The sequence below is a fragment of the Ictalurus furcatus genome, chromosome 18 (genome assembly GCF_023375685.1).
Source record: "Ictalurus furcatus strain D&B chromosome 18, Billie_1.0, whole genome shotgun sequence".
Taxonomy (NCBI): domain Eukaryota; kingdom Metazoa; phylum Chordata; class Actinopteri; order Siluriformes; family Ictaluridae; genus Ictalurus; species Ictalurus furcatus.
In genome coordinates this window covers 4,907,735-4,932,044 of record NC_071272.1, presented here as the reverse complement: position 1 = coordinate 4,932,044, position 24,310 = coordinate 4,907,735, and the positions used below count along the sequence as shown (strand labels likewise).

The 24,310-nt window shown below is 36.0% G+C and overlaps 2 protein-coding genes across 2 annotated transcripts; both read right to left on the bottom strand.

Moving 5' to 3' along the window:
- Positions 1-654: 654 nt before the first annotated feature.
- Positions 655-6,460, bottom strand: LOC128622793 (C-type mannose receptor 2-like). The gene is made up of 9 exons (XM_053649532.1): positions 6,453-6,460; positions 6,259-6,309; positions 3,782-4,171; positions 3,272-3,655; positions 2,699-3,103; positions 2,200-2,553; positions 2,022-2,036; positions 1,673-1,755; positions 655-1,283 (listed from the first exon to the last, which is right to left on the bottom strand). Exons 2-9 carry the CDS (start codon positions 6,281-6,283, stop codon positions 1,161-1,163), a joined length of 1,779 nt encoding a protein of 592 aa, XP_053505507.1. The 5' UTR covers positions 6,284-6,309; positions 6,453-6,460; the 3' UTR covers positions 655-1,160.
- A 6,785-nt stretch (positions 6,461-13,245) lies between these two features.
- On the bottom strand, positions 13,246-23,714 carry LOC128622676 (macrophage mannose receptor 1-like; the record flags this gene model as incomplete). The annotated part of the gene is made up of 8 exons (XM_053649371.1): positions 23,584-23,714; positions 23,250-23,279; positions 17,464-17,853; positions 16,994-17,347; positions 16,440-16,814; positions 15,994-16,359; positions 13,489-13,881; positions 13,246-13,373 (listed from the first exon to the last, which is right to left on the bottom strand). Coding segments are annotated over exons 2-8 (2,031 nt in total), but the record flags the coding sequence as incomplete, so codon positions are not given.
- Positions 23,715-24,310: the final 596 nt, after the last annotated feature.

Below are 24,310 nucleotides of genomic sequence, written 5' to 3'. Positions count from 1 at the left end.
CTTTAAATGATTAGGGTACGTGTTATTGTAGTATTTTTTCACTATTCTGAAATGTGCAGTAGTGACGTTTAGCAATATAATTTCTCTACCCGTCTACCACTACTCAACAAACTACTTCTGTGTCTCAACTCACATACTTAAGTACTATTCTAACATGTTATTTAGTGTTTTTTTCTATTACAGTTAGTGTTTGAATGTAAAAAACCTCTTATGTAACCTTAAGGTCTGAAAGGTCTGTTTTATGTAGCAGTCTTCTGCACTGTCTAGATCAGTGTTTTTCAAAGTGGGGGCCGCCAGGGGGCGCCCAGGGGGCCTCAACAATTTGGTGTGTAAAATAAATTTTCACTCTCAGACAACCACACACACACAATCAATTCCTAATGTAATGTAATGTAAAGATGTAAGATGTAATTATTAATAAAAAAAGGGGGATATATTCAGAAGTCTGTATTTTTAATGTGTTTAATCTTGCAAAAGGGGGGCCTCGGTCAAATGTTAATGCCATTTGGGGGGCCTTGCCCTGGAAAAGTTTGGGAACCCCTGCTCTAGATTAGTAAATACTTTTGAGTGTAATGTCAGAGTTTACAGTTTGAGATGCAGCATGTGACAACAATCATGAAAAATGCAAGTTTAAAGAGAAGTGGAGCTCGTCAGTGTGTTTAACCATTAAAATTTTTACTGTTGCTTGCATTACACCTTAGAAAATTATGCTCGTTCACAACTTAGTGTAATTACAGTGATTTGCTATTGTTATAGTCAAAGCCAGGAGGCATTTCAAGGATTTTGCAAGCTGTAAATATTTTTGTTATGGTAAAATTCAGTTTGTTTATTTAATGAATCCTTAATTCACTTAGCTTATTTGTAATGTAGCATTTTAAATAACAGTATTTATGTTTCAACAGAGATGAATGTAGACTTTGTTCTTCATGGACCTGTCATGATAGCGCAAAAGGGGCACTGAACTACACTTCATCATCAGTCCCAGCACATGTTATGTTTTCTATCACTTGCACCTGTGTCTTGTTTCACTCTGATTAGCACCAATTTATAAGTTCCTGTCTTTCAGCATCTGATTGTCAAACTTTTGTTGTTATCCTGTTCGTGTGCCATCGTATGCGCCATAGTCTCGCTTCTTCTTTTTTCAGGTACCTTTCTGTACATTACTTTAAATTTTCTGCAGCCGTGTCCTCCTCAATCTCCTTGAGTGGACCAAGCTTATGGATGTTTCTCACGTTCAAAGTGACGTTCCTTGAAAGTCCCAGTCTGCGCACTTCTTCTTCAAGCTGACAAAAATGTGAACTATTTATATAAATCCTGCAAATACTTTTTTTTTCTTTCATATAAATATGTCACATCTCATCAAATGTCCTTCATCATGTTAGATATCAAATTAATTATGATCAATTTAACATTTAAAAATATAACACATGAAAAGTTTCTATACATTACATAATAATTAAATAACATAATATTTATTGTTATAGTTTCTCTACATAGGTGATAGTTTGTATAATTACATAACAATTTAATAGTTAAAAATAATTATTAATATTAAAATATAATTATTGATAATAAACCAATAATCAATTTAATAACTAATAATATTTAATGTTTAGGAACATTGAATAATCATCTGTCTGTTTCAGACATTATATCTGGAAAGTTTACTCACTTTCATCAACACCAGTCGTTTAATCTCAGAATACGAGGGATTTGCATTAGCTTTGACTTTCACTTGCAGTCCCATCACAGCACCTGTTATAAAGTTTTTGCATTATAATCAATAAAGCAAACCCATTCACATTCACATGTATGCCTTCCATATGCAATTTTACATGCACAAAGACACACAGTGTTGTGTAAATTAAAACCTAAGTTAACCATGTCTACTTTTGCAAAATTATATATTTAGAAAGTCTGCTTATTGAAATTAATTGTTAACTGTTAAATCTAAGATATGACCGGATCCTGGATACCTCTATTAAGGTTTAAGTACAATTATACATACTGTTTTAACTCACCTGGAATGAATGCTGCTAGAGAAAAAGGAAGACAGATTTAGAATATTATAAAATAGCTGGAACTCATGGAACATCTGGAAACATTAGTACTGTAAACTCACATTAGTATTTTTCACTAGATTTAGTAGCCAAAAGATTATTCTTTGTACTACCCAGAAAGGAGAAGAGATAAACTCACCAGTGTAGCAGATGAAAGGGAAACTGACAAAACAGTTTTCATCTGTCCAGTCACTAGAAAGATGTACAGCTGTGCAGCGTTGATTTCGGTGTTGTGCAGTTGAACCCTCCCTCATGCCAAAATATTCAATTGTCATTCGTTTCCGATATGTTAAAGTCAAGTTGCTCTGATCTGACCATAATCGGTTCCTATACAGACCTATCCATACCTCGTGGCCATTCGTGATGCTCAGTATCTGCTGAAGTTCAGTCTCATTCCTCACACTAGCCAGGTCTGTGTGATTTGCTCTGCAGAGGCTCTGAGCTTCTTCCCAAGTCATTGTGTTATAAATCCCCACATATGTATTATTTGTACCTAAGATTGAGAGCATTGTAAAAATCAGTTTCCTATAGGCAATAGCTGTATCATCATTAATATTTATGAGTCCAGATCAACTAGAGTAGCAGGTAGTACTGCTGCATGAATGTTCACACATACTGAAAGAACATACCATTCTTACCATTATAGCAAACAAAAGCCTTTCTGTCAGTACAAGGCATGTCAAACCATTCCCCTGTTGGATTCATGGAAACACACAGTTCTTGTCCATTGTAGTTATCAGGTTGCTGGTCCCACCCTCTGAAGTCTCTCTCTCCCTCCTGGTAGAAAGCATCATCATCCAGAGACCATCTCCAGCTGTCCAGATCATCATACAGTCCAATCCAGGCTAAACCTGAGTAGCTGCCATTTACTGTGTTAAGGAGTGTGTTCATTTCCTCCATGTTATCAATGGTGGCCAGGTCAGTGTAATTCTCTCGGCAGTATCTCTGTGCTTCAGTCCAGGTCTTATTCTCATTAATAAAGTGATACTGATGGAGGGAACATGAGGATCCTGTGCAGGAGTTTGATGATTTTGATGACATTGCTTAAGAAGGGCAACAAAAATACTGGTTATAATATTTGTTCATTTTATTTTTATTTGAATATATTATAGGCAGTGGGCATTCATTAGATAGAAGTAACATTAAGGAATGTATATTAGTGCTCTGGACAAACACTGTACAGGTAAAGAAATGTTCACGAATATACTCACTGCTGTAACAGAGGAATGGAAAAGCTTGACTGCAGTTTTCATCTGTCCATTTCCCAGAATCATTAAATGACACGGCAGTACAGGACTCATTCCCTGCATAATTATCTGGTTGTCCAGGTTGCCAGTTGCTGAATGAAGAGTTGCTTTTATCTGACCAAGACCTGGTTCTGTACAGGCCAATCCATACCGGAATATAATGATAATTATAATAATAATAATAATTATTATTATTATTATTAAAAAACAATGATCCGATTTTCTGGTTCTCTGTGTCGTTCCTCACACTGGTCAGGTCTGTGTAATGCTCTCTGCAGTAGCTCTGAGCTTCAGTCCAGTTCAGGTTCTGATTAACCAGGACATATCTTTCACTGGCATTTACCCTACCTAAAAGAGATGGATGTATCAAGAAAACTGTACTTGTTAAGGGAAAGTGTACTATATGTATTTGTTTCTAAAGGTATTTTGTTTTAAAATATTTTCATTTAGAATACACATAAGTGCTGTGCTCACCATCAAAGCAAAGGAAGGGATGTGTCAAAGAACAAGAGGCCTCATACCATACTCCAGAATAACCCGATAAACCTACACACAAACTGTTTCCACCCCAGTTCCTTGGTTTCTGTATATACCAGTTTCTAAAGCTTCTCTCTCCTTCCTTATAAAAAGAATCATCATCCAGAGACCATTTCCAGCTGTTCAGATCATCATACAGTCCAATCCAGGTTTGGCCACTGTTCCATATGTTTATTACATTAGTAAGGGCCTGTTCCTCTATAGTGTTATTAATACTGGCTAAATCATCATAATTCTCTCTGCAGTATCTCTGTGCTTCAGCCCAGGTCTTCTTCTCATTAATGAAGTGATACTGACGAGGGAGACAGACGCCGAGGCTGAAAAACCCTATTAAAAACATAATAACATTATTGCATGTTGAATGTAGCTTGAAATATAATACCAAGGAAGCCCTAAAATTAAACAATTTTAAAAAAGAGTACTAATGTCTGTGTGAGCAATCAGAAAAATTGCAGATGTGTAGTTAGTTGTAAGATTCGCAGGTCATTTTTAAAGAACTCCTGTGTGAATGACATACTAAATAGCAAGAGAAAGCAACATTAAAAAAAAAAAAAAGCTTTTGCTTGTGCTAAGTTTTGACATTAGCCATGGGTGAACCACTTGAATCATCCAACAAATGTGCATTATTAGTGTGAACTAATATTAATAATCATTACAATTGCACTACAATGCCCTGCCTCATTGTCTTGTAGTTTTTTGTTGTATGTAACTGGTTTTGTAAAAGGAAGTAAAAGCTTTTGGATTTTTTTTTTCAGAGCTTGCTCTACATGAGCTAGTGAAAATATCACAATGTTTGGTAGCAGGAGGATTAGTTATAATCAGACCTTTGATTAGGTTTTACGAGGGTAAGGTTTATGTCCATGTAAATTATTTGTGTGTAAAGTCCACCAATCAGTTTGTCTAGAGCAGGGGTGGGCAATCTTATCCAGAAAGGGCTAGTGTGGGTGCAGGTTTTCATTCCAACCAAGCAGGAGCCACACCTGATTCCACCTGTTTAATCAGTTGATCTTGGCTTTCACTAGATTCAGGTGTGGCTTCTGCTTGGTTAGAATGAAAACCTGCACCCACACCAGCCCTTTCTGGATAAGATTGCCCAACCCTGGTCTAGAGTGTCTGCCATGTGTGTCTGTTCAGTACAGAGGGATCCAAAAGTCTGAGACCACTAAAGTAAATGCTTCTATTTTACCAGCTGTACAAATTTAATAAAAAAAAAAATCATTATAAATTATATTATCAGTAATAAAATAAAAAATTGTATAGAATATTTACATGAATTCTGAAAATTTCTTAGTATTTGGAATGTCTCCCTTTTGCTTTAATGACAGTTTAAACAGTTCAAGCTGTTTTGAATCCAAAAGTTTATGTAAAATCCGATGATTCATGTTTGATCAAAACCATGGGTGTGTCATCTGAACACGATCTTCACCGGAATGGAAAAATTTCAAGGGATATTTGGCCTTTTGTACAAAAGAGTTACAAATGTCACAAATGTGCTTACATTTAAACAGTAGCCAATACATCACACTAAATCTTGAACACGGAATACTTAAGATTTTGAACATTTCCTTTTATGTTTAAATTTTTTTCTTTAAAATGTTCAGTTTATTAATGAGAAAAAGCAACACATTCTCAAAGTGCTCTCAGACTTTTAGACCCTACTCTAATTTCTAAGTTGCTTCGGATAAAAGCGTCTGCTAAATGAATAAATGTAAAATGTAAATGTACTGTATGTAAAGGGGAAAAACTGTATGGAATGTGGGATGCACTGGGAAGGAAGTGTTTGGGGATGCACTAGAAGAATAATAGCTGATGCACTTAAATGTTTTCCTCCACATTTTGTAATTTTACAATCTCTCTCCCTCTCTCTAGCAATGAGCTTTAACGCAGAAATATTAAGTCATAATTCAGTAAACTTTCTAATTATCTTGATGTACTTTGATATAATTTTGAGAACTTTTAATTAAAATACTTTTTTTTTTTTTTTTTTACTTCTCTTCAAATGTCAAAAACATATTTATGCAAATTTAATACCAGCCATTTGGTTCTATCAATTTGCACACACATTTTTCTCATGACATTTTTAGTAGTAAATCATAATGTGGGTGCTAAATGAATCTATATAAATTGTCACCACCCTGCATGTTACACTTTTAAGTAAAAACGCCCCAAAGAATAAAATCGATCAAGGCAAACATGTAAAATGCACATACTCCATATTGTTAGTAAATACTCTTGCAAGTTTTGTTATTAAAGTTATGAAGTTCGAAAGTTTATTATTTTTTTTTACAAGTTATTATTTTTGACAAGTTATTATTATTAATAATATTATTAAATTCAAGGTTTGCTTCAAATGTGTAATCTTTATAAATATCTTTCTTATATATCATGCGATACAGAAAAAACGTACAACTCACCAAAGAGCAGCAAAAGATGAAACATGGCTCCTGGAATATTAGAATATTTTTCTAAGAATATTAGAAAAAAAAATGATTAAAATTATGCATTACATGAATTATGCAACTGAGTCTGCTAAAATCACGAAACTACTCAAATCATATTCATTTTGGTGATGGCACAGAAATGTAAGTCTTATATTCAAAAACTTCACCTCGTAGATCTCGTCTCCTGTTTGCACTTTTCTGCCAACAAATCTTATCCTGCTAAGAATTAATAAGAATTCTGAACAATAGAATTAACAGCATCTGGGAGGAGCTTGGTAAAATGCAGTAAGACCGGTTATTGAATTCAACATCAAGGGAAATCACAGTGAAGGCGACAATTCATATAAAACTGTCCAAGACATATTGAGGTAGAAAATATCTGACATCAGATAGTATATCTGTATAGTTGTACTATCAGTCTATTGGCACATATTTGCATCTACTATATTTGTCCAAACCATTGTGTACCTCCTTGAGTGGACAGCAGATAACATAATACCAGTCTATTTTACAGGATCATTATTTTATCTCAGGACGGTACTTTTGCATGATAATTAAACACATAAGAGATGACTTTAACCAACTGCCACATCTTAACAAGGTTGAAGTCTGATTTAGTGATTCTTTAGAATACTATAGGAAATGAAGAATGTACTGCTTAATGTCTAATTACAGTGGATATACAAAGTGTACACAGCACTGAAAAAAAAAAAAGAAATCAAGATAAGTCATGTCATGTCATGATATAGCAACCGACAACATTCATGTGAATGAAGAGAAACATTTTAGGGTGTACACAAGTGTCCACACCCCTTAACCAATACTTTGTTAAAGCACATTTTACTTGTAATACAGCACTCAGTCTTTATGAGTAAGAGTCTACCAACATCTTGATTTGGCGATTTTATTCCACTCTTCCTTTGCAAAAATGCTCCAGATTTGTTACATTTCAAGGGGGTCTCCTGTGCATAGCCCTCTTCAAGCCATTCCACAGGTCTTTGATAGGATTTAAATCTGAGTTCTGACTGGGCCATTCCAAAACCTTGATCTTCTTCTTCTGAAGACATTCCTTTGCTGACTTGGATTTGTGTTTTGGGTTGTTATTGTACTGGAAGGTGAGATTTTTCTTCATCTTCAGCTGTCTAAAAAGCTTGCAGTCTTGTGCAAATAGATTTGAAGTACAGTATTTGGAGATATCCATGATTCCCTCTAGCTTGACTAGAGCCCCAGTCTCAGCTGAAGAGAAGCAGGTTCATAAGATGATGCTGCCATCACCATGCTTCACCACCTTTTAGAATTCCCCTTCAAAAAATCATTGGTCTCATCGGACCACAATCCATTTAGCCACATGCTTTGGGGTGATTTAAGTGCTGTTGTTTTTTTTTCCATGAGAAAAGGCTTTGGTCACCCTACCCCATTACCCAGACATGTGAAGAATACAGAAAAATGTTGTCACATCCAGGAAGTGACCAGCACTTGCCAGATATTCCTGCAACCCCTTTAATGTTGCCATAGGTGTCTTGGCAAATTTTCATCTTGTGCGTTTCATCTATCCTGTTCTTGGTAATGTCACTCTGGTGCCTTCACAGCATTCCATGGAAAATCTAATGTTTTAGAAATTTTTTAGACCCCTCTCCTGATCGATACCTTTCAACACTGAGATCCTGTACCGTATATGTTTTGCAAGCTCTTTGAGGACCATAGCTTCAGCAGTTGGACAAGCCCAAGAAGATGTCGAGAAAATCCTACCGGAACATCTGATCTTTATTTGTAGTTAATCAGAATCACTTCATTGATGACAGGTGTATGATAATTACTTTTGAACATGAGCTTTGAATGCTCGATAAATTCTGAGCACATTCCACATTATAAAAAGGTTTGCACACTTGTGTAACCAGATTATTATACGTGTTTAAAAAAAAAATCCTTTTCTTTAAAAAAATCTCTATTTGTTTTACACTTGAATTATGTCGGTTGTTACATCACATTAAAGGTGGGAAAACACCTGACATGATTTATGTTGGTTTAGGTTTCCCCCCACAGACACCTGTTATTTTAACAGAGGTGCATAGGCTTTTTAGTTCGTACGATATTGTGTTAACAGTAGTTTCACCTACATAAAGTTTTCTCTTCGTCCATGCCTCACTGACAAGAATGAATACACCCAAGTGCATCAGCTACTTATTTGTTCTGCCTAAACAGTATTTTCATGTCAAGGCAAGTATCCTGATTTTTTTTTATTGTAATAGATTAATTATTATAACCTCTCCCAGTGACTTCCTCGAACTGCAGTAGGACTGGTTAGACTGAGTGTAGAGGATTACCCCTAATATCTATGACACTGTTTACTTATTAAAACTATTTTCCAGTGAAACACTGTATTCTTTTTTGTATACTTCTCTCTACTCATCATGTGAAATAGTTTGGACTGATTTGGTTAGAGACATGTGAACCTGGCATTTTTTATTTGTAGTAATAATCACGTTTATGACATGTAACCGTTATGACAAATGTCTGTTTCCCCTGCATGATTCATCTGTACCACACAGCACTTATTATAGGCAGGGACAGGGTGTGATGTGCGAGATACTGCACTTCAGTCTCATCTCATTTCATTGTGCAGGAGTAAAACATGAATAGCAATGAGTAACAAAAGGTGAAGCAATCACTTTTACTGTCGTGACTCCTGATCCGTTATAATCAAAAAACGTTGTCGTTACCGTAATTGTTGCCTAATACTGCAACTTACTTAATGTTATTATCTCAGACAGTGAAGGGAGAAGGCAGAGAAAGTATTAAATGAGTAAAATAGATAGTTTTTTTGGTGTTGCCATGTTTTTTGTACATAATCCAAATGCCTAAAAGCACTTCTCTATAGATGCAAAAATGTAATGTGGAAAAAAACCCCAATTGAGCATTCTTTGTATATTTTATTTGTTTGATGCCCCTAATACCTTTTCTTTTTCCTTTTTGTTATTCTTCTTATTTCTCTAACAGCCTGCTGTTGTGTTCAAAAAGACAGTTATTTTATATGCTTTTGTAGGCTAACAGTGACCTTCTCACTGACTTTTTCAAGGTTCAGATTAAAACGCATTTCCTTCTATTACCTATCAATTTTTTTTATTTAATTTGTTTCTCCTCCACCCAGGGGTGGACTGCATTCAAAACACCTTGCTTGTGTAATCCAGTACTGCTGTAAACACAGTGCTACCTCTGATGCCACTCCCAGCATATTCCTGACGTTATGAGTGTGCTACTGCTACTGACAGCATGATAAATACTGACAGTGGAAGAGAATTGGAGAAAGTCATTCCTTTCTAAGAAAGACGAAAGGTGAAATTTGGGGATTTGATCTTTTGGTTTCCTTTTCATTTTTTGTTATAAGGATGGGGGAAAAAACGTCACTTATGTACAAAGATTACATAAATCCTTAAACGTACTTTAAATGTCTTAACAAACTTCCTTTTAAACTTCTTCCTTTAAACACCACTGGCTTTGTATTAATGCACACTTTCTAGTAATGATCAATTCTATAGTAATAAATCATTCACAGAGACCTGTATGGCTGACTCTCCACATAATGTAACCCTAGTAATAAGTAGATGAAACATATGTTATTTGACCAAGAAACACATATAATCTTTGATATGTATATCTGTTTTCATTAGGAGGTGTTTATATAACATTTATGAAAGGAGACTCTAGTGTGAGTGGTTTGTAACAGTCAGTGTTTTCCACTTACTGACTTACACCAATACACCAAAGCACCAAGAAGAAGAAATATACCAAAGCACTGTTTTTCCCCCAACCGAGGATATAAATGCACAACTTGAAAGGAATGGCTAAGCCAGGACTTTTAAATTTGAAGAAAAATTTAATACAGCTTCAACGTCCCTAGGTGTCAACATTTTCCCTATACAAATGGAAAAAAGAACAAAACTTCAATTTAAAAGTGTGTTTATATTAAATATTGATTTTAAGAGTAGGTAAGCATTAACAGAACTACACTGAGAACCTTAGCAGTTCACACTGTTTCTCATTCACCCACTCACACACCAATGGTAGCAGAGTTGCCATGCAAGGTGCTAGATTATCATCGGGAGCAACTTGGGGTTCAGTGTTCAAAGAAACTTCGGCATGAGGAGTCATGTGCGCAAGGAATCAAACCGCCAACCCTACGATTAGTGGACAACCTGCTTTACCACTCGAGCCACAGCCACACGTTGTTTGTGGATAATAGGATGCATTTGCAACATTTATCAAGTTCATGGATAATTATTCATGCAGTTATTAATAATTTTGAGACTAATTTCATGCCATATTTGAACAGCATTACGTAACTTAACACACAGGATAAATTCAAAAACCTTTTACACGTTTCTTCATTCAGTGCTTGTTTATTAAAATGGTCTTTAATGAATATTTCATCAACACAACCAAAACTCCATGAAAAGAATTAATAAATGAATGTTAAATAATATCCCTTACCACAAATAACTAACTGTTGATATGATTATTGCAAATCAGAAAATATAGCATCAAATGTTCTATAAATCCCTCTATAAAGCACAAATAAGTACAGTGTTTACATTCATTTTGAGAAATATATTTTACTCCTAATATTAATTTATTTCCTACACACCATATCAATTATTTGTTTGCAGACACCTAAGAACATAATTCTTCTTTCCAAATCAGTATAATTACAAACATTATTATTGTTATGGTCAAAGCCAGGAGGCATTTCAAAGCTTTTGAGAACCGTCACAAAAATTTTCAAAAAACCGTCACAAAATGATGTTTGGAAACATGTTTGGAACAGTTATGTTCTGAACCTGAATGTAGTGTTTTTCCTTCATGGCCCAAGCTGACAGACGTGTCTCACGTTCACTGTGAAGTTGCTTGAAAGTACCAGTCTGCTCTGTTCTTGTTGAAGCTGAAAAAAAGTTAAATATTTATATCAATCAAATTCATCACGCTAGACAACAAATTTCTTTTTCGACATAAATTGCTACACATTATATACAAAATAAACATAATGTAATTTAATTTTTTTTTTTTAAATTAAAATATAATAATAATTATATTTAATAACATTTAACATTTAGGAGCATTGAATAAAAATTCTTGCTTCGGAGCAAGTAAGACATTATATCAGGAAAGTTTACTCACTTCCATCGGCACCAGTTCACAGATTTTCATTAGCAGTGATTTTCGTTTGCAGCCTCATCACAGCACCTGTGATAAAAATGTAAATTACAACCATTAAAATAATTAGAAAATTGTAGAAAATCATTTTCTTACTTAAAAAATGTATTATTATTGACTTACTAGCTAACTAAGAACTCTAATGTAAAACATCAAAACTATATTATATATAAATTCAAATAATCACATAAACAGGTTTTTTTTTTTTTTTGCTTCCCTGGAGTGAATGCCGTCAGAGCACAAGGAAAGCACAGTTAAAATTAGAAAACATATAGTAATTTTTCTCCAGCTGGAAACATTGCTTCTGCCAACTTTCATACGCATGTTTAGACATACAGCTACCACTAGATTGTACTCATGTATTAGAGTTATATTGTATTTTTTTTTTCATTCCTTCATAGTTTATTCTTTTACGAATTACTCAGAAAGGAGATAAACTCACCAGTGTAGCAGATGAAAGGGAAACTGGCGAAACAGTTTTCATCTGTCCATTGGCCGGAACGATCCACAGCGGTGCAGTGTTGATTTCCACGTTGTCCAGGTGAATTCACACCGTTATCAGGTTCTTCTGTTGGTTCTGGACTCGCTGGTCTCCAGTATGTAAAGGTTGAGTTGCTCTGATCTGACCACAATCGGTTTCTATACAGACCTATCCATACATCATAGCCGTCCATGATGCTCAGTATTTGCTGAAGTTCTGTCTCATTTCTCACACTGGCCAAGTCGATGTAATTCACTCTGCAAAAGCTCTGAGCTTCTTCCCAAGTCTTTTGATCATAAATCCACAAATACGTATTGTTCATACCTGAGGCTGGGAACATTATAAAAGTCACAATTTCTTACAGACAATCGTTGTCTTATAATTAACTTTTAGTATGATTATTATCCATTATTGTCCATATCAGCTACATTAGCAAATTAGAATAACTTAGCAAAAATGTTTCCACATATTGACAGAGCTTACCATTATAGCAAACAAATGACTTTCTTTCAGTACAAGGCTTGTCAAACCATTCCCCTATGTTGTTCATGGTAACACACATCTCTTTTCCATTGTAGTTATCAGGTTGATGGACCGACGCTCTGAAGTCTCTCTCTCCCTCCTGGTAGAAAGCATCATCATCCAGAGACCATCTCCAGCTGTCCAGATCATCATACAGTCCAATCCAGGCTAAACCTGAGTAGCTGCCATTTACTGTGTTAAGGAGTGTGTTCATTTCTTCCATGTTATCAATGGTAGCCAGGTCAGTGTAATTCTCTCTGCAGTATCTCTGTGCTTCAGTCCAGGTCTTATTCTCGTTAATAAAGTGATACTGACGAGAGGATGATGATGATGACATTGCTAAAGAAGAAAAACAAAAGTGTTACTTATAATGTTTATAATATAGGCGGTTTGCATTCATTCAGCTTTATGCAATACTAATGAAAGTGAATTGTATTTATGTGAAAAGAATTCTACTCACTGCTGTAACAGAGGAATGGAAAAGATTCACCACAGTTTTCATCTGTCCATTTCCCATAATAATACTGATAATAAACATCACTATTGAATGACACTACAGTACAGGATTCCTTCTGTCCATAATTATCTGGTTGTCCAAGTTTCCAGTTGCTGAAAGAGGAGTTGCTTTTATCTGACCAAGACCTGGTTCTGTACAGGCCAATCCAAAAAGGGTAGGAACCATAATAATAATAATAATAATAATAATAATAATAATAATAATAATTATAGTTAGGTAATAATGATCTTATCATCTGGTTCTCAGTCTCGTTCCTCACACTGGTCAGGTCTGTGTAATGCTCTCTGCAGTATCTCTGAGCTTCGGTCCAGGTCATCTTCTCATAAACAAGGACATGTCTTTCACTGGCATTCACACTACCTAAAGCAGGCATTGTCAATAGGTAATATTTTATATAGAATGCTGTACATTTAGAGAAATAATGTAATTGTTTGAAGCTGATTTAATTCAGATCATACATAACTGCTTTACTCACCATCAAAGCAAATGAATGGAAGTGTCGAAGAGCAAGAGGCCTCCCCCCATATTGCATCATAACCCGATAAGTATACACACAAACTGCTTTCATTCCAGTACCAGCTTGGTTTGTTTATATGCCAGTTTCTAAAGCTTCTCTCTCCATCCTTGTAGAAAGAATCATCATCCAGAGACCATTTCCAGCTGTTCAGATCATCATACAGTCCAATCCAGGCTAAACCAGAGTAGCTGCCATTTACTGTGTTAAGGATTGTGTTCATTTCCGCCATGTTATTAATGGTAGCCAGGTCAGTGTAATTCTCTCGGCAGTATCTCTGTGCTTCAGTCCAGGTCTTATTCTCATTAACAAAGTGATACTGATGGAGGGAACATGAGGATCCTGTGCAGGATTCTTAAAATGACAAAATACCATATTATAAATTTCTGCACATCAATAAGGATGTACAGTGGTGCTTGAAAGTTTGTGAACCCTTTAGAAATTTCTATATATCTGCCTAAATATGACCTAAAACCTCATCAGATTTTCACACAAATCCTAAAAGTATATAAAGAGAACCCAATTAAACAAATGTGACAAAAATATTATACTTGGTCATTTATTTATAGAGGGAAATGTTCCAGTATTACATATCTGTGGCAAAAGTACGTGATGTATAGAAAATTCACAAATTTTCAGCACCACTGTGTCACGATCATGCCAGCAGATGGCGCTGCGGCGAAGACGTGCACAGTCAGCTGGAGAGTGCGTGAACGTGCGCATGGACGCGGAGACTTTGTTTACAACGCACATGTGCACTTATTTTAGTTTCTGTTCTGTCCCCGCCCTGTTCAATTATTGGCGGAGGTGCGAGGGTGTGCTTTGAAATGTTAACAGCTGTCAGCGATTAAGGTAATCGGGACTGGTTATTTAAACCCCTCGCGTTGCTAGGCACAACGGGCGGTATTAGAGACTAATAGAGGAAAGACGGAGTGTGTAATGGTGCCAGGCGGTAATGTGTAATGGTGCCAGGCGGTAATGTGTAATGGTGCCAGGCGGTAATGTGTAATGGTGCCAGGCGGTAATGTGTAATGGTGCCAGGCGGTAATGTGTAATGGTGCCAGGCGGTAATGTGTAATGGTGCCAGGCGGTAATGTGTTCACGCTCTGTCTAGTTTCCTGTTCCTAGTTTCATGCTCTAGTACAGTGGTTTTCAAAGTGGGGGCTGCGAACCCCTTGGGGGCCACCAGGGGGCGCCTGGAGGGCCTCAACAATTTGGTCGGAGCCACCTTGCCCATCCCTCCCACTAATATGTTTTCTCTTTCTCACTCTCAGACAACCACACACACAATCAATTCCTAATGTAATGTAATGTAAAGATGTAAGATGTAATTATTAATGCAAAAAGGGGGATATATTCAGAAGTCTGTATTTTTAATGTGTTTTAAAGACATCTTGCAAAAGGGGGGCCTCGGTCAAATGTTAATGCCATTTGGGGGGCCTTGCCCTGGAAAAGTTTGGGAACCCTTGCTCTAGTAAATGAGTGTTTCCTGCCTTTGTTAAATGAGTGTTTCCTACCTTCGTTAAATGAGTGTTTCCTGCCTTCGTTAAATGAGTGTTTCATGCCTTAGTTAAACGAGTGTTTCATGCCAGAATTAAACGAGTAGAGTTTACATGTTTGGGTTCATGTTTCTTGTTTCAACTATAAGTTTATGTATAGACCTCATTTCCTGCCTCCTCGTCCATTGACGAGTGTAAATAAAGACTTTACTGCTGCGCTTACTTCCTGTCCAAGTTGTGTTTTGTAACACACTGTATATAAAAATGTAAAAAAAAACAACAAATATTTTAGATAGATAGATAAATAGATAAAAAATAAGAATAAATAAAAAAGAATACAGTCTAAGAGTGTGATGTGGTAGTGCTGCTGTGGGTTAGAAACATTTGTAGATATAAGCAGCAGATTTGAGTGGAATTAAAGTGCAAACAGTAAAAACATTTGCATATTAACATTTTGTATGAAAATATTATGTGAATAAACAAAAAACTCTTTAAGTGAACATAAAGTCCACAATACATTATTTTGGATATGCTTATTAAAATCTGAAAACTATAACGTCTATATACGTTAGTATCAAAGAAATCGCAAAAATAATAATAATAATTTCCTCATGTTTTCATTCCTGTCATATTTTTTTGGAGATATCAAATTCATGCTATATTTTTAAACATTTATTCTAATTAAAATCCTATAACGTCAAAAAAGGTGCACAATTGTGAATTCCTAAGAATGTCCACAAATAAATTTGAACTTTCATGTGGAAAGCTATGAATTAATGAATGTTTGGACATTCCACACAAGATTGTTCATATTAATTTTTTTTTTGTTTGATCCTTTTTTTTTCTTTTTTTTTTTTACCATAAAATAAAATGCTATCATACAAAAATATATTTTTTTAGTTTGTTAGACTGGATAAAACTTTGTTTTGCAATAATCAATGAGTAAAGGACAATTAGATGAACTCACTGTTATAGCAGATAAAAGGGAATGTGGCGAAGCAGTTCTCATCTGTCCAGTAGCCTGAATCTCTGAATGATACAGCAGTGCAGTGCTGATTACCGTATTCCCACTGAGTATATAAACCATTATCTGGCTGTTCAGTGGTGGCTGGTCTCCAGTTTTCATATGTGGATTCCTGTTTGTCTGACCAGAGTCTGGTTCTGTATAGACCAATCCAAGAAGCAGAGTCACCTGTGACATTCAGGATTCTTTGATTATCTGTTTGCTTCCTCACACTGGCCAGGTCTGTGTAATGCTCTCTGCAGTAATGCTGAGCTTTTGTCCAAGACTTGTGCTGGTTTATCCATGTGTAATTATCTGTTCCATTCTTTCCTGAAAAGATAAATGTGCTCAATAAAACCTTAACCAAAAAGCACACAGTTTGTCCTCATATATGAATGAAATATTCTCACCATCATAACAAACAAAAGTGAAAGATGCTCTACAGTCTCCATCAGACCATGTTCCATCAGAACTCATATAAACACACAGCTCTTGTCCATTGTCATTATCAGGTTGCTGGTCCCACCCTCTGAAGTCTCTCTCTCCCTCCTGGTAGAAAGCATCATCATCCAGAGACCATCTCCAGCTGTCCAGATCATCATACAGTCCAATCCAGGCTAAACCTGAGTAGCTGCCATTTACTGTGTTAAGGAGTGTGTTCATTTCCTCCATGTTATCAATGGTAGCCAGGTCAGTGTAATTCTCTCGGCAGTATCTCTGTGCTTCAGTCCAGGTCTTATTCTCGTTAACAAAGTGATAATGATGAGAGGATGATGATGACATTGCTAGATTAGGATAACAAAAATTTTGGTTACTTTGTTCATTATTTTAGAAAGGTATTTTAGAAATGGTTTGTGTTCATTAAGATACTACTGAAAATTGGCACTATAGATAGACACTGTATTTTTATACATTTATTTTATAATAAGCTTTTTTAAAAATCACAGAACAGAAATCTACTCACTGCTGTAACAGAGGAATGGAAAAGCTTGACCGCAGTTTTCATCTGTCCATTTCCCAGAATCATTAAATGACACGGCAGTACAGGATTCATTCTGTGCATAATTATCTGGTTGTCTACGTTTCCAGTTGCTGAAAGAGGAGTTGCTTTTATCTGACCAAGACCTGGTTCTGTACAGGCCGAGCCAAAAACTGTCATAATACATATTATCAGATATTAATGATTTAATCTTCTGGTTCTCAGTCTCGTTCCTCACACTGGTCAGGTCTGTGTAATGCTCTCTACAGTATCTCTGAGCTTCAGTCCATTTCATGTACTGAGTAACCAGGACATATCTTTCACGGGCAATAACTCTGCCTAAAAGAGAAACGAAACATGAGAAAACTGTACTTTTAGAGAAAATGTGTACCAAATGTAAAGCTATTTAATTTCAAGCTATTTTCATTAAACATATACATAACTGCTGTGCTCACCATCAAAGCAAATAAACAGACGTGTTGTGGAACAAGAGTCCTCCGACCATGTTCCATCATGCCTTGATAAGTATACACACAAACTGTTTCCATACCGGTTCATTGGTTTCTGTATATACCAGTTTCTAAAGCTTCTCTCTCCTTCCTTGTAGAAAGAATCATCATCCAGAGACCATTTCCAGCTGCTCAGATCATCATACAGTCCAATCCAGGTTCGCCTGCTGTTCCAGATGTCTACTAAATTAGTAAGGGCCAGTTCTTCTACAGTGTTATTAATACTGGCTAAATCATCATAATTCTCTCTGCAGTATCTCTGTGCTTCAGCCCAGGTCTTCTTCTCATTAATGAAGTGATACTGACGATGGAGACAGACACCGAGGCTGAAAAACCCTATTAAAAACACAATAACATTATTGCATGTTGAATGTAGCTTGAGGTCACTGAGGCCCTGATGTACTAATATCAAAAATAAAGTAAGCTAATTTGCATATGCAATCAGATAAATTGCATGTGTGTACTCTGTGGGAGTCTTGCTTGCAATTTAAGATGAATTTATTGAATGACATCACACACAAATAGGAATAATAATGCCTGTCATCATTGCTTTTCAGTCATTTTCAGTCGTTTCATACTGGCTGATGCTATTAGGTGAAATACCTGAGGTCAGCCATCATGCTCTGTCGAAACAGTTATGTATTTTGATCATTTACCGATTCGTCAAATGAATTCAACCGAAAACAAGGCTGTATCCACATCCTGAACATTGGGGAGGGTGAGAGGGGGTATGTGAGGCTAAACCATTTGGTGTACAGTGGGGTTCCAAACAGTAGAGCAGACCAAATATGAATTACAAAACTACCACTCTGTATATACTGCTAACTTTTTTCCTGTTCCTGTCACTTTACCCTTTTTTTGCTGTTGAAATAAAAAAATAATAATAATAATAATAAAAAAAAATATATATATATATCATTTGATTGTCTTTTCATTATTGTCATAATGTCTCTGTAAAACGACATGACTGTGTCAGCTAGCCAGGCAAAATTACTTACACAAAATTATTCACTCACCCTCAAGTTCCAAACCTGTATGCTGTTTTCAGTGTAACACAAAAGGAGAATTTTGAAGAATATTTGCACAGCTATAGGAATGCACCGAAATTTCTGCCGCGAAAACTTTCGGCCGAAAAATGGTATTTTTGGTTTTTGGCGATATTTAAAAACAAAAGTAAACGTGTTTTTATGAGAGCAGTAACTGTAATGGGTTTACAACATGTAATTGTATAGAAATGTAAGAAGTGTCACATTTACAGAATAAAAGAACATGCTACTGTGTTCAGATGAGTGAATGTGTGTGTTACTGTAGAACATTCAGCCTCTTACTGTACCAGTTAACACTTAGTTTGTGCTTTTGTTTTCTTTTTGAGCATTTTTAATGTAGTGATTTAACTTCTGCTTTAAAGCTTGTGGACAATCAGTTGTTTTTTTGCTTTCAAAATATATGCTCTATGCTCTGCTCATATCATGTTCACGTAAACTGGAACTCACATTTGCACAGCTTGTTTTCCTGCTCAGCATCAGTGTTTCAGTTTCAACCCCTTTACTGGTTAAAAAAATATCCATTTTTCCTCACACTGACTGTGTGAGCGAGCGTTTGGCAGAATTGAGAGCCGTCAACCAATAAGACACGAGTATTTCCACGTATTTTCCTGTAAACCCTGTCTGACTGGTCTCGCTTCCGTTCACTGAAGATATCAAATTATAGGCGGTCTTCTTTTACTGACGTTCAGTTATGTAGTGACAAACCATTCCAAGTGGAGAATTATTCGGGGATAAAGGAAAAAAAAACTTTGGGGCAAAACGTGATTTATTTTAAAAATACATTTTACTTACGATTATTTTCTTAACAATAAATTTGTAACGCAAGTAACATAATTTTACTGACATCAGTAACTGTAATCAAATTACATACATTTTAAACTATTAATGTGAATTTTTATTATACCAAGACAGCTAGCAATAATGAGAACTGTTTACGGTCACATTCTTACGAATCCTCCTACCTGTTTATTTTATATCAGTAGGACAATCTTCACTTCATTGACAGTGAAGTGGGCATTTGTTTAAGAGTGATTCAGCACCGTGTTCATATTAAAGTTTGTATGGAAGCCTTTGGCAGGCACAGACTACTGTTGCAATAGGTTTTGAGGATGAGGTGAAGGAATGCTGTGCAACAAGTTGGCAGCCTATCCCTCTCTGAGAACTTCAGAAATAATTGAAATAATTTTCTGCACCTACACTGTCCCCAACTTTCATCTTGAAAAGAAAATAGACTACACACCAGTGTAATCACTGGTAATTGGTGTGCTGTTGCTTTGGTCAAAATGTGCGAGCAAACAATTATCTTTGACCCTGCCTCACTTTTTTTTTTGTCACAATGAAATATCACAATGAAGGTGTTAATTAAAATAACTGAAATGGAAATCTATAAACATTATGTAAGGCACAGACACAAACTATTATATTGATAACAGTTTTTTGAGTGAACCTATACTTTACTCAGTAAGATTGTATGAGATGCTACGTTATCGCAGAGACTGGTCAAGCTGGAAGGATTTTCATCCTCCATATACAGTTGTGGTCATAAGTTTACATATTCTTTGCTTTTCCAGCATCTTCTGTATATTTGATCCCTTTCCTACAGCGACTATATGATTTTGAAATCCGTCGTTTCACACTGAGGACGACTGAGCGACTCGTACACAACTATTACAAAAGGTGCAAACATTCACTGATGCTCAAGAAGGCAATATGATGCATTAAGAGCTAAGGGGGTGTAAACTATTGAACAGGATGATCAGTGTAAATTGTTATTGTTTTGACTTCTGGGAAACATATAAATATCTTATGTAGATTCTAAAGGGCTGTGCTAAATGAAAAAAATAATATCTTTAAACAAAATAATAATTTAGTACTTTCTGTACAAATGAGGACTGTGAGACCAGATGTGCGCCATTTGGGTCGGGCCACTGTCCGAAGTGCAGCGAATGAGCGCAGCCCTGAAGGATTCAAAACAGTATGCCAGATGTCAGACACAAACCAGCTGAAATAATATAATACCAGGATTAGTTTGGAAATCTCATTATCATATAAGTGGTGAGAAGATTAGGAAGTGTTCATTCACTTGTTCACCCTGAGCAAAAGGATTTCATCAAATGGAGATCAAAAGTGAAGAAAATGCATTTGATAGGCTGGACTGGGCCTTTGTCTTCACTACATTTAACCACTTGGGTTTTGGATCATACTTCCTTAGCAGATTCAAAATGTAAATCTCACCCACACCCTCATTAGACGGACATATCTAAACTTAAATAGAGTGCAGTCATAAGAAAATGCAGATGCATAAAACAAATATACATCATGCAGACAATGTTTTATGATATCTAACAAGTCGTTCAATATCCAGGCAGTAAATCCAGAAGGTATAATCAGGTCTTACAGTACAGCATTTGATTTGAGATTTTGTGTTGAAAATAACAGTGGTGGTTTAGTGGTTAAGGCTTTGGGTTAATGATTGGAAGGTCAGGGCTTCAAGCCCCAGTACTGCCAAGCTGGCACTGTTGGGCCCTTGAGCAAGGTCCTTAAGCCTCTCTGCCATATCATGGCTGACCCTAACATGCTGGGGAATGTGAAGAAAAGAATTTCACTTTGCCCCAATGTATATGTGACCAATAAAGAGTCATTATTATATTGTACCCATCAGAGTACTGGGATATGCTGCTTCATCTTGAACCCAGGTTTTATATCATATGAACAGAACAGACAGAATTTTAAATAGATTTTTACAGTTCTTACTTCCAGTTCTCCATTTAGTCTGAGATTCAGGATTTTCCCTTTATTTTAATCAGATCTGAAGTAACTAGTAACTTGCTACTTGAGTAGTCTTCTCATTGGATACTTTATTACTCTTACTCAAGTAATAAGCTGAATAGTGGGTTGCGCCACCTAGTGTGCAGGTGTAAAATGCATTCTCAGTCAGCGCCACCTGTTGTGCAGGCATGAAGTAGCCGAAGGTGATCGATCGTCTCGTATTCGGTGTGAAAGCACCGTTCGTTGCCGATTTGCTTTGCTTTATCAGATCGCACTCAGTGTGAAAGGGCCTTTATTTATCTATTTTTTTTAAAAAACATTAATTCAACAGAAAATACTCAAGACCTAGCTCTATCACACCACCCTAATAGTTAGTTAATCAGAACCATAAGCAAAAAAGATAATGAGCTACCCACAATTGCATGTATTATTAAATTGGTACTAAAATTTTTTAATGTCGACATTATTTCTATTGCTAATTTGCACAGGTTCAAAATGTGTATCATTTGCCATGTGAATCTTTCACACCTCATACACATTAATAAATACGGCCATGAATGTTCGATAGTCTTGTTTTCATCACTAGAACAATATAGCCTTTATAGCTGTTATTCTCCAGATTTGTTCATACAAGCTGAGGTGCAGCTACAGGCATGGGTGTAACCTGGCCTGGGCATTTGGGGCTGTAGCCCTGAAGATTTTTTTTTTTAGCCCAGAATAATTCTCCACTTGGAGTGGTTTGTCACTACGTAACTGAACGTCAGTAAAAGAAGACTGCCTGTAATTTTATATGTATAGTGAACGGAGGCGAGACCAATCAGACATGGTTCACAGGAAAATACGCAGAAACACTCGTGTCTTATCGGCTGGCAGTCTCTCGATTCTGCCAAATGCTAGCTCACACAGTCAGAGTGAGGGAAAATGGATATACACCAATATTTAAAAAAACACAGTAAATGGGTTGAAACTGAAACAGTAACATCCTCTGACCCTGGGCAGGAAAACAAGGTGCGTGAATGTCTATATGAGTTCGTGAACATGATATGAACAGAGCATAGGGAAAGATAATGTACTTTGCATGGCTCTGTAGCAGCTAAACCCATAGAATGATAGCTTAGTTGTGCCTCCCTTTGGCTAGCGACACCAAACTAGCCTAGTCTTGTGTTAGATAGCCAAAAAGTTTTATATTTTATCGGTCTGGTAGAAAAACAGTAAAGTTTTTCGACAACAAAGAAAGGCAGACACAAGCAAACATGGCTTCCAAGGGAAGAAAGAGTGTGCTGTCATTTTTTGTAAGACTGGTGAGGTTGAAACAGAGGCACACTTTTTCTTTCACTGTAATACTGTTCCTAACTTTACGAAATTCTTCTGGTGCAGAAGTACAATAAACAACAGGAATTACAAGGACACAGACTACGCACAGGCAACACAAAGTAACAATACTATATTTGAGTGCCAATATTGATATCCAAACAGATGTTGTGTTTTTGGATTTTTTCTGAGTCCACTTTACATGTAAAAATATCACATTTGGTATGGGGAGAATTAGACATAATTATTAAATAAAATATAAATTAAAATGAAATAATTAATTCAAAATTGATTTATATGGCATTATATTCCATATACCTTGCTAGTAAATCAGCTTGCAGGTTTTTTTTTTCTTTAAATGAAGGCTATAATGTCCTTTTTACTTTTTACCTAATCAGCACCACTTAGTACAAGAGTAAAGTTTATCTCTTAAATTATTATTATTATTATTATTATTATTATTATTATTATTATTATTATTATTAAATTGAGCTGATTTGGAGTAATATAGAAAATATATAATCTTATAATACAGACAGTCTTCATATATAAGCATAGAAAATATATAAAAATATATATTTTCTTTTATATGAACATCCAACTTACCAAAGAGTAGCAACAGTTGAAGCATGGCTCCTGGAAGAATATTAGAAAAGAAAGAATGACTAATCATGCAAAAAATCATGCATTACCTCCATCCATCCATCCATCCATCCATCCATCCATCTTCTACCGCTTACCCCTTTTCAGGGTTGGCGGGTTAACCTGGAGCCTATCCCAGGGAGCATCGGGCACAAGGCAGGGTACACCCTGGACAGGGTGCCAATCCATCGCAGATCATGCATTACATGAATTATGAAACTGACTCTTTACAGCCAGATTGCTAAAATCATTCATTCTGGTGATGGAACAGTAATGTAAGTCTTTATTCAAATACTACCTCATGGATCTTTGCTCTCGTCTCCTGTTCGTAGGTTTCTGCCAATTCTTTTTGTTCCAGCTAGATTAAATAAGAATTCTGAGTACTCGTATTGACGGCACGTGGGAAGGGCTTTAGTAAGGTGCAGTAAGACTGGTTAGTGAACATCACAATGAAGGTGTCAATTAAGCCAAATTAAGGTTGAAAATATCTGGCACATGATAGTATACTGTATCTGACAGTCTCAGGACTGTGCTTGTGCATTCTTATCTAACTCGTAAGAGACGTCTTTAACCAACTTCTCCTTAATAAGCGTCACATCTGCTTCAGTGATTTTAAAAGATTATACAAGAGGATGCAAATATTGATCAATCCCTAAGTGCAAATACAGTATAGTATGTTATCTCTAGTGTTTACTCACATAAAGGTTTGTGTTATGTCTATGCATCATTGGCAGAAATTAATACCCCCAGTTACATTAATCACTAAATTGTTCTGCCTAACCAGTATGTTAATGTCAAGGGGGGAATCCTGTAAAACCAGATTAATTATAGCAGCCTCTCCCTGTACTTTCCTCTAAATGTGGTAGGACTGGGACACTAATGGCTCAGAATTTTTTAGCAAATTAAAAGCCTATTAACCCAGAATGCATGATTTTATGCTTAAACGTCACTGGGATTAAATATTGGCATTTGAATGGGTTTCAATGGGGTTTCATTTTTGAGTGTAACGATTTTGTGTACCTAGT

Bases quoted from the DNA above. Each gene is read 5' to 3' on its own strand.
- LOC128622793 (XM_053649532.1), bottom strand. From the start codon at position 6,283: ATGTTTCATCTTTTGCTGCTCTTTG. The intron at 4,172-6,258 runs GTGAGTTGTACG...TGTTTTTAATAG, and splicing joins TCATCTTTTGCTGCTCTTTG to GGTTTTTCAGCCTCGGCGTC. The intron at 2,554-2,698 runs GTAAGAATGGTA...TCTCAATCTTAG, and splicing joins GGCTTTTGTTTGCTATAATG to GTACAAATAATACATATGTG.